Source organism: Emydura macquarii, unplaced genomic scaffold (genome assembly GCF_026122565.2).
Source record: "Emydura macquarii macquarii isolate MOO-44397 ecotype Brisbane River unplaced genomic scaffold, CSIRO-AGI_Emac_v2 contig_2768, whole genome shotgun sequence".
Classification (NCBI taxonomy): domain Eukaryota; kingdom Metazoa; phylum Chordata; order Testudines; family Chelidae; genus Emydura; species Emydura macquarii.
This window is the reverse complement of record NW_027132905.1, coordinates 39,023,940-39,043,034: the sequence shown is the minus strand read 5'-3', so window position 1 is coordinate 39,043,034 and position 19,095 is coordinate 39,023,940. Positions and strand designations below refer to the sequence as shown.

Genomic DNA, 19,095 nt, shown 5'->3' with positions numbered 1-19,095 from the left:
CATTTGGTAGCACAAGGAGCTGGATCCCATATCTCAGTTTCAGAGAGTGACAGGATAAATATCATAGGGGCCATTATGTTTCCCCATTCCTATTACAGAGACCTTTACAGTCCTTCATTCTGTGCAGATTATACTGGTCTCCAGGCAGGCTACAAATGGCCTGATTTCCTCTTAGTGCATCCCACAGATTATCTGAGCTCAGACTATTACACTAAGTCATATACTTGGGACTCCCCATAGGCTCTGCAGCTCCAGTGCAATCGGATAAACGATCTAATACCTTCTGGCACCGCCTTATACGTTTCTAGCCCTTTCCCCAGTTAGTTATGTTCACTCCCTGAGTTTAGAAATGTAGTTTTGCCTAGTGGTCAATTCAAGCAGCTCTACCTACATCACACCTGCCATTGACAAAAAGGACCTTCACCAGGAATTTGAAGAAGCCATTTCCAGTTTCTGAATTAATCAGTCTAGCCACAGTAATAAATAAATACAAACAAACAAAGGGGATCATTAGAGGTGAATAAGTAACTCCAAGTTTGGGCTTCTTGCAAAAATATTTTAGACTGAATAAAAGAGAGCAGAAACAGGCCAATTTGGTGTTAATGTACATTCTTTCTGTTAGAAACATTAACCTTTAGAGCATTAGCCTTTTCTAAGCATGCCAGATTAATGCTTCAATTGAGAGCAACATGTATATATTTTGCCAGCAGCTAGAGGGCTAAACGATTATTTGTATTATATATGATTTTAAGACCAATTAATTAAATTTCTTTTTCCTTCATCTGGAGCTTCTTGGTTGTGCATAGTTTCAATTTATGTAACAGTCTAATTAGAAAGAACTGCTGTTTTGCACTCACACCAGACCTGTCTTCTCTACCTTCTGTTACATTCTAGTCATTTCCTGTGTATTTGCTTTATTATAAATTCACTAAAATATACATCAAAAAAAGAAAGGTCGCAAAATGGTTATTCAAGAAGAGGGAAATAAAAAGGCCATGGAATGTAACTAGACGGTAGGCATTTCAAAGTGTTTTCTCCCTCCAACCTCTTTCCTGAAGCAATGAAGACTTTTAGGTCAAGCCAGCTGGTAGGAATAAAAAGGTCCAGTGTACGAAGTGCAGCAGACAATGGTGATTGATAACCAGAAGTCCCAGACACTTAAGTAAAAAAATCATAGGCATAACAACACCAAGGTCAGGATGTACTTTTTCTCAAGCAGCTCATTATGACAGTCTGTGGTCTTATTTGAATGGGAGCAATAGGCCTTACAATATCTGGTATAGTCAGCAGCTCACTGAAATCCTCATAGGCTTTATTATCATTGTTATTATTATAATCAATTTCAACATTTACGTGGGGGAAATGCCAGTAAGCATGTCCATGCTGGATTAATATCCTTACTTCCCTCCTTCCATTTTTCCATACTACCTTAAAAACACAAACACAGCTTCCTTTTCTTGGAAAATTTCAAACTATTGACATTATCTAGGGGTGACTCTTCTTTGCACAATTGCTAGTGGATGGTCTGGTTTGAAGAGTTTCAATAGATACAGACAGGTCTATAATTTGCACCTGAAGTTATTTTAATTAGTATGAAAATATCTATAAGCCAATTCCTGCTCCCACTGAATTCAATGGAAGTAGGTTCAAGTCATTGCAACTAGCCAAAGTTGTCTTTTGGATGAGAAGAAAAATTTATATTTTGAACTTTAGCCAATTTAAAGTTCTTAGTCACGGTACACTCACTAGACACCAAAATCCAGGTTTAGAAATTTCTAATCCAACCCATTAGAACCATTAGGGTCAAGAGGAGCAAAACAATGAAGATACTCTGTAGACTTTCAAATGCATTTTAAATCACATTGTGGCTAGTTAAAACCTCCGCAGTTAGACCCCCATTTACACTGATGGGGGAAAATCATATTTCACTCTTCACTCTCCTTTCTTTTGCTGACCCTTATTAGAATTCAGTGTAAATAAAATAATAATAATTAGCACTCATCTAAATTCCAGGATGCAATACTTAAATCCAGGAGTAATTCTGTGCAAGTGAGCAGCATTATTCACATGATATATGGTTGTAGGGTTGTGGCTATTGTGTTTTACAGACATTAATCTTCCCAGTTATCATGTGTTATACATTTAGCATACCAGATTATCAGAGCTGAGGTCACACTTCTTTCTCATGTGCTATAAGCCGTGAATAATTCTGATTCTGCCAGGTGCTGAGCACCATCAGTGTTTGTCTCATGAGAATTTAGCCAGCTCAACACCTTAGAGGATCAAGCCCTAAACCATCAAACTGAATGTGATTTTTCAAAGCAACTGAACATTTTCAACTTCTGACTAACAAACAAGTTAATGTTAATTTGTCTACAGCATGGAGCACGTTCTGTCTGTAGAATGGGACTCAGGCTAGATGGAGAAAGATTCAACCATAGCCATTCAGTAGGCATGCAAAGATTAATCTTCTTTCTTTAAACATGTAAAGAAAACAAAAGCTCTGTAATAAAAGATTTCCCCTCAAAATAACTAAATATCATTGTGCTGATGAAAGCCAGGGCAAGCTTTTAATCAAAACCATTTGCTATCCAGACAAAAATAATATATGTTTACATTGGGACATAGTCCTTTTCACTCTTATTTGTACATACATAGGTCTGAGCTCTGATCTCATTGACACCCATTTAAAGCAGGAACAACTTCAATAATGCCAATAGTTCCAGAGGGGTAGCCGTGTTAGTCTGTATACAGCAAAGACAACGAGAGTTCTGTGGCACTTTAAAGACTAACAAATTTAATATTTGTAGACATAAGCTTTCGAGAGACTTAGCTGATGAAGAAGAGAGCTAAGTCTCTCGAAAGCTTATGGCTACAAATATTAAATTTGTTAGTCTTTAAAGTGCCACAGAACTCTCGTTGTCAATAATGCCAATAAAATTATTCCGGATTTATGGAGGTGTGACTAAGAGCAAAATGTGGACTACTGAGTGTTTTCTTAACTTCTTTTAAAGTAAAATGTTGCTTTTCTTCAAAGACACTAGTTATAACATTTTATCCCCCAGTTCCATTTTTTTAAACCCATTCTCCAAATATAAATTTTAGCATGATGTTTTTTAAACTAATACTTACAGGGTAAATACTGCAATCCTCACTTAAAAATTAATCAGAAAAAAAAAAGTACCCACCAATTCAAATCAGAGTTCCATCTAAGTAAAAACTGTACAAGGCCTGAGGAAAAGCCATATAATCTCTTCAGTATATCTGGAAAACAAATTAACACTTCTCTGCTGTTTTATCTTTTCTGCTGCCTTCAAAGAACAGATATTTAAACAATCCCTTCGTCTGAATTTTCTATAGTTTAGCAGAGGATAGAAAATTACTTGTAAATGTGGTATTTGAATAGAATGGTATGGAACTGGTGCATTACCCATTGCAATATTTTTGGTACAGTAGCAGTTTTTCATTTCTGTATTGTACTAGGATTATTTGAAAACAGAAGGATTAGCAGTTAGGAGCAATGCTGATTGGAAAATTAGGCCACTGTTTAGTTTTATTTTAATAATTATATTATTTTTACATAAGCTATCTTGGGCCCACGGTCTCTAGGCACATAATGCAATGTTCTAAAACATACAAAGAAGAACTCGACATGGCTCAATAGAACCCAGAGGTCGATACTGCAAAGCAGAAACACATCCAAGCAAAAGCAAAATATACAATCCCAATTCACCTACAAATATGGGCAAAGTCCTGAAGTACTTACCCGGTACCGACTCAGGGAAAACCACACTGGAGTGATATAATTTACATACATCTGACTGTATTTTTAGATCAACAACACTTGGAAATATTTTTAGTGTTGTTCACATAATTTCTAATATAACTAACTACTTGCAAGAAAAAAAAAAAACGACGTCAGTAATTTGCAGTTTAAATTGTCTCAGACTCTGTACATCACTTCTGTTGCACACCGATGCAATCAGTGGGTGCGCTTTTTGATCTTTGGCCAAACACTGCAGCTGTTTTCTCAGTTCTGTGATGTGTGCTTTTCTTAAAGTAGAAAAATGCTATCACGATGAAGCTTAAGTAAATAGCAGACATCACTCATACAACAGGTAAATAACGCTGTTTCTAATGAAAGATACTTGAATAATGAGGTAGTATTCAGACATACTTTGTTCATTCCACATGTTTCATCTTTGTCTATTGCATGGATATTGAAAACAGTTAGACAATTACCACATTGTTTTCAACTGTCTGTCTATTTCAAGAACACTCTTTTCATAGAAAAGATGTACAGTCTTTGACTACATTGTGATGCGCTGTTAATGAGATGGGACTTAGATTAGGATCACATTGCAGTTCTGCCTCTTGAGTAATTTTCAGTAATTGTACTAAATGGTTTTTAATATGCTGCAAAATGTTTATCCTAATCAGAGCTAGATTCCTCCTAAATATCCCCAGCACCAGGCTAACATCCTTAGAAACACTTGAGAAACACCAAATTTTAAGGGGGGAAGAAAATAAAAGGTTCTCATAAAAATGCCTGATCCAAAGACCATTGAAGTCACTGGGAGTCTTTCCTTTGCCCTGGGGTTCGGGCCTCAACAGAACATAGATTTGTCTTTTTTTGTTAATAATTCATATCTAGCCATAGGATTTTTAGGAAAATCAAGAAGTACAAACAGAAATGTAACATTTTCAAGTCTCTGGGAGAGCATTACACTAAAACTAAATCTATGTTTTTGTATTTTCTTTAATATTTCATTAATATTTGTTTGGCGCTTAAAAACTTTAATGATGTCATCATCTGGTGTAAGAAAAATGGAAAGAAAATTAATAGGACTTTGATTAAAGTAGAGAATATAAATTATTTTAAAAATACAATTTTTATATGTATTATTTAATCTGATATTTTTCAGTTCACAGCAAACAAAAGGGAATAGGTTTTAAACACAGCGGTACTTTTAATTAATTCAGAATTGCAGTAGCACAATTGCAAGATGACGTTAATTATTGTAACGAAGCATGGGATAAAATGACTAGCTTTTTTCAGAGTAATTACTCTGTCTTGTATTTTTATGTTTTTCTTGATTATTACTAAAATATATTTACCTCAGCTGCTTTTTGTTTTTGAAAAAAAATATGGCAGGGGGGAACCTAATGATGATATTATATTGAATTAGATTTAATATGAGCCACTCATTATTATGGTTTTGAAGTTTCGGGATGAAATCCTGGCCCAGTGAAAGAAACGGGAGTGGAAGTATTGACTTCACTGGGGGCCAGGATTTTACTCATGATTTTAGAACATCTGCTCTTTATATTTATGTATAAAATTGAGTGTCCATGGACTAGATGCTCCTGCAGATTTTGCTCTGTTTGTCAGTATTGGTTTGGTTTTGGATTATTAGCTCAGAGACATATGTTCATTTGTGGGTATCTTGGGTTTCAGAATTTTTTCTTGGTTCACTGACATAGATGTGAGTAAGTGGTACTAAATTATCAATGTTGTACCTACTGGGACAAACCCTGAGGTGTTTACTCGGGTAATTCTTACTCTGACAAAATTCCCCCGGAGTCTTACCTGAATAATGACTGATCTGAAAACTGACCAAGATATTCAGTATTTGGCTAATCGTGTCCATTTCATGAGACAAGAAAGAAACAAGCGTCATGTGAAAATGAAGAAAATCCTTTTTGAAAAAAGTAATGCTCCATATCAACTGTAGTTTTCCTTTGAAGTCTATCCAGAATGCAAATGACTATGATTTGCATATAACAATTAAGCATATTCTCTCTGGGATACGTTCACTTTCCCATATCGTATTTTTAAAAATGGGAATGTGTTGCACTTCTATAAAGCATTTGGTTTGAGGACCTTGGGGCACTCTTCAGTGAGAGGCCCCAGTCCTGCATGTAGCTCTGCATAGGCTGACCCCTTGAGCCTGGACATTGTCCCATTGACTTGCGGGATCAGAGCTGTTGTAGACCCGGCGAAGCAGTGAGTCACAGTCCAAGAGCAGGGAAATTTTTCACGAGACGTTTGCAATGATTCAAAACAAGCTAAATCTGGAAAATGCAAGAATGGGATACTCGTCAATTTGAGATGTTCCCAAAATCATCGGAAGTCTAATGATATTTCTCCCTTTGCTATTTGGTATCATGTCCATGTTGATAAAAATTCCAAATTAAACAACAGAACTTAAAACAGCTTTAGTGTTAGAATTCATTGGTCTGCTGTGAATGTGATATTATCCTCGAATTAATCTCTGGCTGAAGTTAGAAGACTTTTAAAATAAAGAAGCACAAATAGAGACAATTGGGGGAATCAAATGAATTGTTTTAAATTTATTTAGCAATAATGGAAATTGTTTTTTTATTTTTGCCTACCCTGATTTGTTCTGTATTAGTTGATCTTCAAAATGGGGATTTTTATTGCAATCCAATAACCATTGTTTGAATCTCAGGCCTTTTAATGAAGAAAGAGCTGTGAAAATAAAATCCTCAGCCTGTTTGAAACTTAGACAGCTGGCTGTGTAACCCAAACTTCCTTTTCCTTTGATTTGCAGCAAAGTAGTCTCTATTACATGCATAATGTAGGGAGGGTCTCCAGAGAGAACAGTCCTCACTGATAAGATTAGGGGGAGTGTCTCAGACTTGAGTTCAGATAATCGAGAAAGGATCACTAAAGAAATCCCTCTGTAAGAGAGATGCACCGAATGAGGATGCAGTAGCCAGGATGGTCCTTCAGTGCATGAGCTGTCACAAGGCCTGAAATACCAGCTGCCTCTCTCTAAGTATAGAGGATGGTTTTTGTCACCAGCTCCACTGATACTGGGATACCTTACTGGAAAGCTTTAAACTTGACTCAAGTCTCTGAATTGATGCACCTTACCTGGAGAAAACAGGTTAGACATTCAATTTCTTTTCTCTTTTTTAACTTCTTGCCAATACTGGGTTCTTTTTCTTTTCGTGTTCTTGTTGGCACTTGCTTTCATTAAGTCCCGTGTTTTGATATGCTTAGTGCCTTGAAACTGGTCATAATGTGTAAGGTAGTCATGTCAAACAGCATGTGGGGTCTTTTATGTACAGGTTTGTGTGATGATAGATTTTGCACGCACATTTGGTATGCGTGTTCCTAAATTGGTAGGAGGAGGTTGGGATGAGATGGCCTTAGAACAACTGTTGTATGAAAAACAGGGACAGAGGAGCAGTGTAAGGCAGGGGGGAAGAGGGAATGCCTGTAGTTTTGGATATTTATTGTCAACCTATTATTTTAGTTGGTAAAGACTGCCCCCTAATGGAAGGACTCAGAAGACAAAATGAAGCACTCCACACAACTAGAATACACCTCAATATTAGGTGTGTTGTTTAAAGAAACTCAGTCCTCTTAAAGTCACTAAAAATAAGAAAAGTAATTGCCTTCCGCTTCTCACTTATGTTTAGGCCAACCAAATATATTTCTCAACAAAGACGTATATAATATTAATTGAATACTCAAAATGTATTGAAGGGAACCTATACCTCTGAATGCTGTTTGTTAATGAGTGAGGCTATCTTACTGAATAGTAATGATACACTGAAAATGATGTACTTAGTAAATTCGTTTTTCCAGTTTCCTCTCTTTCTTTAATAGGATAAAAATATGAATCATAGTGCAAGCTGATATCTGGTGCTGAAACATTTGGCTGATTCTTTCCTCAGACAGATCTCTCTCTTTGCTTCAGGAGAATCAGGTCCTGAGTGTATAATTTAACATGATTATAGTTAAATGCATTTCTTAGATTGTGTCAATTTAAAATAACAAACAGACAGAAAAGAGGAATAACAATTGAGATAAGCAAGATATTATTTTCCCGTGAATGTAATTACTCCCAGGGTTACACCCCTCCATAAACTCCTAGGCTGTATACTTTATTAATAAATAATCTAGTACTTGAAATAATTTACTGTTTTATGGTAAGCTACCACTTCTGTATTCATCTGTAACGTGGAATATTAATTAATTTATGTACCTGAGATTTTCTGATCTCACAAAGGATTCATTCTGCAAAAAACTCAGATGAGTAACCGTATTCAACTTTACCCCACTAAACTCAGTGAGACGCCTTATGGGAGTAAAGAGAGTAATTTATGTAAATTTTGGCCAGAAAACAATGAAGGCCCAAATCACATGAGGTGCTGAGCACCTGTAGCTCTCATTAACTTCAGCTGGGGTTGCAGATGCTCATAACTCCTGGGAATTTGGTTATTCTTGTGTGTTGCAGTGTCTGTATGGAGAAATGAAAGAGAATAAATATTCATCCTAGGGATATTGATCAGTACACATCACTAGACTTATAGGAATTTTGTATGTTCATTTCCTATTGAAACAGTGGATTAGCGGAGATTGAGTTATTATTTCAACTAAATCAGTGAACTATGAAAGTGCTGAATAAAATCTAGCTTAGACTCAGAAAAAGAAACTGCATAGGAGGTGGGGGAAGGAGACTTATAATTGATTAACTTGAAAAAAGAAAATTCTTATGCGCCTGTTATGTAAACACCATGGTATTTATTCACCCCCTGCTAAAAGGATTGCCCAGTGCTAACAAAACCTTGCAATTGACTTTTAAGGTTAATAACTAATATCCATTGAATTCTCGGGGTATTGGTATTAGAATAGGGCAGAGTCCAACAAACTTTTTGGAAAATTGGAAACCTTATTGGCCTCACATCCAAGGTGCAGAACTTCTTGAACCTTTCCTCCTGGCATATTGCCTTTCTACTTTGCGAGGGACATCCGCTCAACTCCCACCACTGGTTTCCTTCTAACGGTCCCATCTCTGTGCTTTTTCTTTGCTGCTCCTTCATTAGATGACCTCTCAGTCTTTGTTTACTGGTGCTCCACTCTTCCTCAGTCAACTTTCTCCTAAAACCTCTTTCCTGTGTTATCAACAAAGAAGTGTGTGGTTGTGGATGTGTGTTTGTGTGTGTAAAACTCTAATTAGTGAATTAAAATAAATAAATGTAATGGAACTTCACGTGTGCATACCAAAACTGAGTAATGGTGTTATCTTATTACTGTTGCCCTCACCCTTCCCACCTCATTGTTTGCTACTCTCAGTTGTTGTGTCACATCTAATGAAGCTGATGGGAGTCTGCATGGGTGCAGGTGTCTGCCCAGATGTAATAATTAGCAGAATAAGGGCCATAGACTGCAAGCTTATTGGGATTGTGCTTTTCTTTCTTATTCTGTAAAGGCTATAACACGCTTTTGGATGGTGCGTAATAAGTAAAAGTGTCCACGACGTAGTGTACTTAATACACAATACCTGACATGTTGATACACATATATTGCTTGCAGCATTACAATCTTTTATCTCTTGGATTCAATGAATTTTCATCTTGTATAAATAAAACAAGTGCTATTCCCCTCTAATAAATGCATCCCTCGGGTTCTTTTCAGGTTTATGCCTTATACACAAGTAGTCAAAACTCATTCCAGTGCAGGAGATCTATATAAGTTCTTTCAGACCATTTGAGCCCTATATTATGCAGTTCAAGTGGTGCATATAGGACTATTTGTGGGCTCTGCTCTTGAGTGAATTCCACCTGTGTTCCTTTGATAATGCTTCAGTGCAGCAAGACAGATATCTAAGATGTGTGGTATCGTACTCACCAAATTACAAAATGTTTGGGCAATAGAATGCTAAGTTTGGCTCACAATATTTTGAATAGGGACAGAGTGGCTTAAAGAATGACTAAAAGATATCGCATCTTTAAGGGCCAAATACTCAGATAGTGTAAATTGGTGTAGCTCCATTGCTATGCTAATTTAGATCAGCTGAAGAATTGGAGGGCAGAGCACCAGCTTGACTCTGGCCTTAACAAGCAGGGACCAAAGCTAATTTTCTGTCAAATTTATTTTCTATTTACTTTAACAAATATTAGTTCAGTAACCTTATGACGGGGGGAGGAAGTTTTTGTGTAATCTGGATGAGAGCGGCTCTGACTGTAAATACTACTTTATCATTCAAACCGTATGAAACTCTGACACATGTAGAGTATAAATAAAGGCAGAGAAAGAGCTCTCAGTAGCAATTATCAAACAAATCAAGTGACAGCCTCCCCTCTTAGTCAGAATCATTTGTGTTATTGCGTAAAATTATAAAATGTTGCTTTGCATATTTAACGTGTCTGTCTCATTTTTGTTTTCCTGTCTCCAGATCTATTATAAAGTTATTAAAGAAATTGAGCCAGGAGAAGAACTGCTGGTGTATATGAAGGAAGGTGCCTATTCTCTTGGGAACATGCCACCTAGTCTGGAAGGTGAGGTCCTTGTTATTAGCTAGCATCTCTCTGCACCTCAGAACTGGGGGTAACGAAAGCACATCCTGTGAGAAACTGAGTCTCCACGGTGGCCTTGTCTGTTCTGCAGCTGCAGACTGTTCGACGGTTTTATGCTTAGTGATATCTTTTCTCACTGGTTAGATTGATTGCCTTAGCCAATGAAGTCTGAGCAAAAACTTTTTTTTCACTTAAACATAGGCCTGGATACACTAATATATAACATTAAGGAATGTTGTGGCTTTGAATCCTGCAGGGGGCAACTCATTAACTCCCAGAGTGATCGTGGTGGTTTGTTTGCACTAAAAGTGAGCCAAACCATTATGAGACTTGCAAACCATGCTGTGTGTTTTTAGATCACAGGGCAAATGTGGCCAGTGCAAAAGTTGGAACAGCCCTTGTGCTGTTATAATGTGGATGGCTCCACAACATCAACTGACAGTCAGCTGAAGAGTGAGAGTGACAAGCTGGATGAATGATCACAAATAAAGTTAACATCTTCATTGCTACATTGCCTAGCAATGTGTGTCTTTCCTGGTGGCATATGGGAATGGCAGGTCAAGGCGCCTGGCACGAATGGACTCACCAAGCGAGCAGATTGATTAGAAGTATATCGTACTGTGCATTGAGCAGACCTAGGGAATAAGGCTTTTTCTCTAGCACTTGCATTAGCATAATCATTTTTCCCCTAAATACATTGATACCAATTACTAAAGTTCAGTAACCACACAGGATATCTAAAGAGCCATGAAGCTTTCGTGGAGGAGTGAGTGTTTCATAATAGTTACAGCAAGGAACTGTGAGTCAGGATGCCTGGGTTCTGTTTCTGACTATGCCACCAACTTGCTAAATGAAATTAAAGATAACTTGCAAAGAGAGAAAACTGATCTTGTGTCCTTCCCCCACTCCACGCCCCTTTTATGATGTTAAAGGTGGCCTGAAATGATTTTTTCAGCTCAAAGGGGAGAGGGAAGAGGGATTGCTGCTTGTTTTTCATTCGAAATAGAGGTCTTATCTCCAGTGGAATGCTTTAGGACTATTGGAGAACTAGTGATATGATGACATCATGAAAATGAAGAGTGAACTTTGAGCAGCTTTAGAAAGGGGAAGGGAAATAGTCAGACTATTTACAACTTTGGTTTGGTTTTAGAAGAATTTTTAAAAACTGCCTATTTATATAGGTGGCAAGAATATCAAAATTCTTATAGCAAAGGTTTAAAAAAAAGCCCACCCAAACCCAAGACTTTTAGAAGGACTACAACCCTCTTGCTTCAGGCATGAGCAAGCTTCTACCTTCTAGGGATCAGGAAGAAACTTTCCGCGGGGGAAGGAAGGCTTGTCTGAACGTCCCACGGCAGGGTTTCTTGCACCTTTTTCCGAAGTTGCTGGTGGTAGGCACAGTCAAAGACAGGAAACCTGGCCAGATGTGCCCTTGGTCTGACCCAGTCAGACAGATCCTAAGTTCCTTTGTTTTTGGTTTGTTTATTAACACTTATTTAACAGAGTGACCAACATTTTGATACAGGGATGTGTTCATTAAAGAGTCAATATCCCCGTTCCTTTCCCTCAGTGTGACAGAGCTCACAATTCAAGTGCTCTGCGGCATGGAAGTGGTCTACCTGCACAAACGCTAAAGTAAAAACCTAAGCCACAGAAAACCAATTTGAAAACGTAACCTTGTAAGCCTCCTTTAAAGAATCAAAAAAGAGCATAAATCCACCCCTTTAAAAAATCCTTTGTAAGTCACTATGAGTAACACTGAAACAATACTCTGTCTCACTAGGATGTTGTAAAGCTAATTTAACATGAAGGCCTCTGTGCTTCCCAAACAAAAGTCACTATAGATGAGCTAAGAACTAATATATTTTAATGTGCTTTTTAGTTTGGCTTTAATTTGGTGACGATGAAAGTTAAATACTAATACAAGAGGTGGGTGAACTATGTACAGTGAACAATTAGCTGAATTTAGTCCATATTTTCTGTTTATACATAGACTGTGGGAACAGTTCATGATTGGTTCAGATTTGTTCACTATTATTTGATGACTGATTTATACTAATCTATTTCATTTTATTGGTTATTATTTGTCTATTGCTTTACCTAATCAGTATTTGAAAACTGAGCTATTTTGATTGGACATTCTGATCACATGCTGGGTTTTGTTCCTTAACTAGTACATTAACTTAACTCCTAGTTTCAGAATTCTAATGCAAATACTTACGATTATAAATGCAAAATCCACTAGCTGTGAATATTCTACAGTATTTGTTTGATATTAACTGTGAATGGTCCTACCAAAAACCTCTTTTGCTAAGGGTACTCTGAAAAATGAATGAAAAAAGAGTTCAAACACAAAAGATACATATTAACTGAAGCATTCAGATGAATATTTCTGAATAATTTTTTTTCAGTATTCTCTCAGAAATACTAATACTATTCTTGAGAGCAAGAGAGAGATGTGAATAGTTTCTTCCTCAAAATAATGGTATAAAAACTAAATATAGCTTTGATAATTTGTGTAGAAAGAAAGAAAACTCAAAGCTGTTTAGTTTAATGTAGGATGATCTGTTTTGCTTCAGGGATTTCATTTTTGTTTTTAATTGACATTTATTTGAACAAGCAAAAACACTTTGTTCCCTATAATACTCCATTGTTGTCATTATATAACATTTATCTGCATCCTCCTAATCATGTGTCATGCTTTTGCCAGCTAATTGCTTTCAAATTATAATAGCCCAACATCCAATATTTGTCTTTTTGATACTTTTTCACCTTCAATAATGATATCCTCCCCTTGTCCCACTCCCCCCCATTTAAATTATGAATTGCACAAGAAAGAAAATGCAAAAATGTTCCACACAAATATAATTATCATAAAAATCTTTTATCCAAACCCCAGCCGAATGCAATAGACCCCTTATCACTGCAGGAATTTTGAGTAGGGTTCTTGAACTCCTTTGAGACTTGAGTCTGGTAGATTAGCATGTAGATGCCACATAATTGTGTTCCCCTTGGTTTCTCTGAAAGCTATTAGGCTCTGATTTATTTTTCTGTTACATTCCTGCTTTGTCCTGAGTGTTACTGATGGAACTTAAGATAGACGCATATAACCACAGATTTGACAAACAAGACATTGAGCACTGGCAGCAGTTTTTGTTGTTGAATTTTTCTTTTTGCTAAGATATTGAAGTAGGAACCTGTCTGTGAAGGGCACAGTTTTTACTTATCGTGCAAAAAGAAAAACAAAAAACAAAATAAAACCTTAATGAACCCAAATCCATAAATAGGAGGTAGAATGGACAATCTAGTGATAAAGGCACAGATCTGGGAGTCAGGAGACCTGAGTTCAGTTATGAGCTTCCTTTGTGATTCCTACAAGGTGTTGATTTAGCCTTTATCTGTGTGTTGCACTTTCTTTCTCTGTAGCAATACACAAAGGTCAGTCATGTGAAGCTAAACTCGCTCATGTTTGTAACTATTTGTTTGCATGAAAACTCAGAGTTCAGAATGCAAGAGGAGCATTTATTGTGTGACATTTTGGGGGTTCAGTTAACATCCTTGCCAATCAATTTCTTCCCCTTCGAAATGTTTAACATATTTCTAGATTTCCTAAAAATCAGATAGTAATTACAACTAATGAGGACATTTTTGGATGTGTGGCTACCACAATCTCTGTAATCTTTTGTATCTCTCTTATACATTTTCTTTTCTAAATGTTCCATGTGAAGAAAATCCATTTCCCTGCATGTTGTCCATCCTCCATGATCATGAAAAAGCTGTTGTACTTGATAAGGGAAGAAGAAGGTTGTCATGCGTTTCTTCAAAATAGATACTTTTTTTTTTTCAAAGATTTGAAGCACAAAGAACTTTATCTATAAAATATTTGTGGCACAAAGGGAACACAAAGCAAAAAAGAAAAAATAAACGTGACTGAACTGAGTGAATTAGTAAAACCACGTGGGAGCCTCGTTTTTAATGTCATTACTTAACAGAAGCCTTAGTGGACCAGATATTCAGCTGGTGTCAATAGAGTTAGGCCGGTTTGTGCCAACTAAGGATCTCTCCAGCCATGCACAATTTACAGTAATCCTTCTCACTGTGGGGAGGACAAGGGTGGGGACAGAATTAGCCAAAGAAGAAGAATTAACAGCTATAACAAATGTATTTCATATATATGTAAATAGTAATCTCTAAAGCTGTGCATCAGAGCAAAATATGTGTTATTTTCCTTAATGGTAGCAGGAGTTCTACTCAGGTATTGTATATAGTGCTGTGATGTGTGCGTGTGTGAGATAGAGATAGAGAGAGAGATCTATATCTAGCTATCTAATAAAATATTCTCCTTTGAGAACAGGTACCCCAGAGTTCCTGCTAAATCTGCCTATATTCATCTGCACATTTCAGAGCTAGAAACTGGTTCAGGTAAAATAAGAACCAACCAGAATCACCACCTAAATCTTGAACTAAAACAGGAAGGATTTTTGAAGTTTGAAGACATTCTTTGTTAAATTGTCTCTGATGCAAAAAAATAATCCCATTCACCGCTGCATCTCCTAGTTAGGGGTAGAAGCTGAAGCACCAAATTGCATTGAGATGTGAGATATTTTTGTCCTGCATGGAATTAGGATACATTGGGAATTTCATAGGATATCAGACTTTCCTGGGATTTCCAAACCAGGGAAGTTTAAAAAAAAATAAGTTGAGACATGCTATGGAGAAGCAGATGAACTTTTGATTAATTGTCCAGACCAAAGCTTTTGAAGTTAAATCGCCACTAACTATTCAAGAAAGAAAGAAAGATAAAATAGGTCCATATGATGAATTACTAAGATAGATAATCTTGTTGCCAGAACAGTTCAAGATAACTGAGGGACTTCTACAGAGGGAAGATCCTGTTATCATGCAGGTGTTAGGGAAGGGGTAGACAAGCCAAATTGGACCTGTATCACCTCTGATTCTCTGGAGCCCAAAGACAGAACAAAAATATAGGCGTGTTAACTGCTGCCGGCAATGACAGCACTTTGCAGTACAACTTGCAATGTGAATTAGATACTGAGATATGGGAACAGCATGGGATAATCATCTGCTGCAGGATGCAATGAGATCAAGATTCAAGTGATGTATGATAGAAGTGGAATGTCTTGGTGAGGTGGCCCCATCGGCCTGGGCTGTGGACAGCCTGTGCGTGATGGATGCAAAACAAAGCATGCAGGCTGAGCCTTGTAATGTTGTAGCAACCATCCCAACGGTCTGTCCCGGCACCTCTGGATGTATTATATCTTGGAGAAGGATAATGCCTCCAGGAAATGCTGTTCATGTAGTAAGCCTGCTCCCCGTGCCCAGCTTGGCTCTGTCCCAAAAGAGGCATAATTTAGCCAACAGATATGTGCTGATGGTGTCTTAAATTTAGCCTGGTAACATCTTGTTTTACACCATTCTATCACGTCGCATAAAATGTGACAATGTAATATGATAGCTCAATCCATTCATGATTTTATTTTATAAGAAACAATTTCTTGATGACAGGATAAACACAACAAATGCTGCAGCTTACACTGACTTGTCAACCTTCTATTAAATCTGGGTAGCTTTTCATGCCTCTGTTTACAGTTCTCCGTCCCTGATGACACAAAATATGTCACTTAAATATTGGCTCCATTTGAAAGACCTCTAATAAACATAGTTTCTTCCCCTAAAAACTAGAAAAAGGAGCCCAATCCAGCTTCCACTAAAGCCAAGAGCACTTTGGCCATTGACATCATCAGTGGCAGAAGCATCAGTCCCATAGTCTATCATCCATCTAAACTAGTAGAAAATGGAGGGAACAAAGAGAAAATTTCACTAATTTTACCCCTTCTTTCAAAATGTGATAAAAAATGTTTGAAGAAAAAATTAATTTTAGAAAACGTTAACTAGCTTGTCATTGTGTGCCCACCTATCCTCATCCATTCTTCTCATCTTCAGCAAGTCACTTAACTTCTTTGTTTCATTTTCCTCCTGTGTCCAATGGGAATAGCACCACTGACCTCCCTCCCTCACAGGGAGCTGTGAGAGCTAATTTTTTAGTTAATATTTGATTATTTTACCTATGAAGTGCTGTGAATGGTAATTATTATTTATTATTGATATTTTTAGTTTAATTACACAGCACTAGGTAGTATTGAAAATTAGGGAGGAGGAGCATTAATATTTGATTCATAAACGAGGAAGTAATAGAGCCTGGATCTTATTGTGACTTCACTTATATTGGTATAACTTGGTTGACTCCAGAAGTGTTCCTCCTGATTTACACCAAACACAGCCTGGGGCCTTGTAAAACAGACTAAATGATGCGGATATTTTATGTAAAAGTTTGTGTTGATTACCTCATGCACTTTAGGGCAGGGAAACCTGTTAAAAAGTTTGTTACACATCTTAGAAACACCCGTGCAGGACAGACAGACACACCCACACAGACAGGGGAGCAAGGATTATAGGAATGCTTCCTGTCCCCTCTCATCTCCTTTTTTTATACCACAGATGATCCATGGCAGAGGTAATCAAGATCATGACATTCACTACCAGCTCTATCCCTTTAAAAATAATAATTTTATTATGTCTCCTGAGTTAATGAATCTTGCTACAGGTTTTAAATTTGCAGTAAAACTATTAAAGTGAGAGAATGAAACCTGAATCGCAAAGACTTTCAGAAATGGAGTGGGAAGTAAGGGGGAGAGGGGGGGAATCCAGCATAAAGAGACTAAATGGTAATTCAAAAGCTTCTGTTTCAAGCTGACTGCTGGGTGAAGAAACCCTGGATTGTCCCAACTCCCTCACAGAAGTCGTTCTCCTGGAAAATTTACAGCTCTGAGCTGATTGTTTGACTTGGCACTATGGTCAGGATGCTGCCTTGTAAACTTAATAATAGCTGCCCTCTTTTTAATTTGTTTGACCTTGACTACAATAATTTATTATGTGCATTAGATCTTTTTTTTTAAACAAAGAATTTGGCTCCTTTTTCTTCACTGCATGGTGCTCTGGTTTCGAACTCCTCCTCCTTCATATTGCACTGAGGCTGCTACATAACAAGCTTAGAGGATTGGGGGAAAAGGGAATCCCTTGAAAAATATGTTCTCCACTTTGCCTTAAAGCAGAGGAGCTTTTCCTAGCATAAATACATCATTATCTTTTTATAGGCTTCTTTTTGAGACCATAATCATTCTGGTTTGCAAAGCTTTCCTCCACATCACTTGGCAGGCCCATTTGAAGAAACGGCCACCAAGTTATTTGTATTTTAAAAACACTTAATTGCAAAAGAAAGAAAAGAGAGGAGACCAATCCTATGTAAATCCACTAACTCCTGTAGGTATCAGCAAAAAGCCTCAACAGAGCTGAGGATGAAAAAAGCAGACAGGGGAGTTCAAGCTGCTTCTGGTCAAGACACTTTTCTGTAGCAAAGAGCATACTGAAAGCCATGGTCTATTCAGGTTGTTTGATTCATGTAATGACACTATTCAGGGTTGATATTAACTGCGCCAGTCCAGTTTATGGATGTGGATTCTATGCAAACAGGCTATGTTCAGATTATGTGCCAGGTATGTCATTTTCTTTACAGGAGAAATAGTTGATCAAAAGAATTAAAATTATTTGGAGTTTCTAATACTGACATTGAACTATTTTGTCTTTCGGTTTTTAGAAGAGCACACGTTTCGCTGTGAGGACTGCGACGAACTCTTCCAGTCGAAGCTGGACCTGCGGCGACACAAGAAATATGCCTGCAACTCCGTCAGTTCGCTGTATGAGACGCTGAATGAGGAGATCAAACAGGAGGGGCTAGGCGATGGGCAGGTCTATGAGTGCAAAGACTGTGAGAGAATGTTCCCCAATAAATACAGGTATTGCTGAGACAACAGGCACTCACCTAGCTAGTGGGATATTGAACTCTAGAAGAAATTATCCAAATACTAAATCTTATTATTTGGAAGTGCAGGAATCAAGGGCGAGTTGGAGGGTTCCGGGTTGGTCCTGGGTGATAGGGCCTTTCAGCTATAGGCCACCATCCTGAATATGGTTCGGACCATATTTTTCAGAAAATCACTTGCAATCAGGCAGCTGTTTGGCATCTCATGTTAAGTGAGTTTGTGGTCTCAGTTCATTCCCTTCAGTCCACTGTCATGGTACCTTGACTATTTTCACACTGCCTTAGAAAATCCACCCTGATTATTGGCTCTGATTGTTGGTCCTCTCAGCAGAATGGCCAAAGCTTGAACAGGTATGGTGACTGAATTCCACCTCACCCTTTACAGGTCAAGACTGAGGCCCATTGGCAGGGCTGGTATGATTGTATTACCTCTCGCTACGCTGGGCTAGTTCTGTGGACAAGCAGAGATGTTCAGTTCTGTCAACCTGGCCCGAGGACTATTTTAAAAAAGGATATCAATATTGAAGTCAATGGGAAAAGGTTCCATACCAGAGAAACATTGCTGTAGGGGTACATTACCTTTGTCTCCTACTCTATCTTACAAAGGTGATCCAAAAATTTCTGCCACAACAAATCTTAGTGACGATTTTCTTGAAAAATATTTTCTGTTTTCCGATCAGTTCTGAAGTGGATGAGAAAGAATTCATTGGGGGGAAAAAACCAGAAAGAAAAAACAGGGTAAGAGTCCTGTAGCACCTTAAAGACTAACACATTTCTGTGGGCATAAGCTGATGAAGTGGATTGCAGCCCACAAAAGCTATGCCCACAGAAATGTATTAGTCTTTAAGGTGCTACAGGAC

At 37.6% G+C, this 19,095-nt stretch overlaps 1 protein-coding gene across 3 annotated transcripts in view; it reads left to right on the top strand.

The window, feature by feature from the left end:
• Nucleotides 1-19,095, top strand: part of PRDM16 (PR/SET domain 16) — a 423,154-nt gene that overhangs the window by 362,612 nt on the left and 41,447 nt on the right. For all 3 annotated transcript variants that reach the window (XM_067567133.1, XM_067567131.1, XM_067567132.1), the window contains exons 5-6: nt 10,215-10,317; nt 18,011-18,209. In XM_067567133.1, the coding sequence (XP_067423234.1) occupies nt 10,215-10,317; nt 18,011-18,209 (302 nt within the window). The remainder of the gene's footprint in view (nt 1-10,214; nt 10,318-18,010; nt 18,210-19,095) is intronic.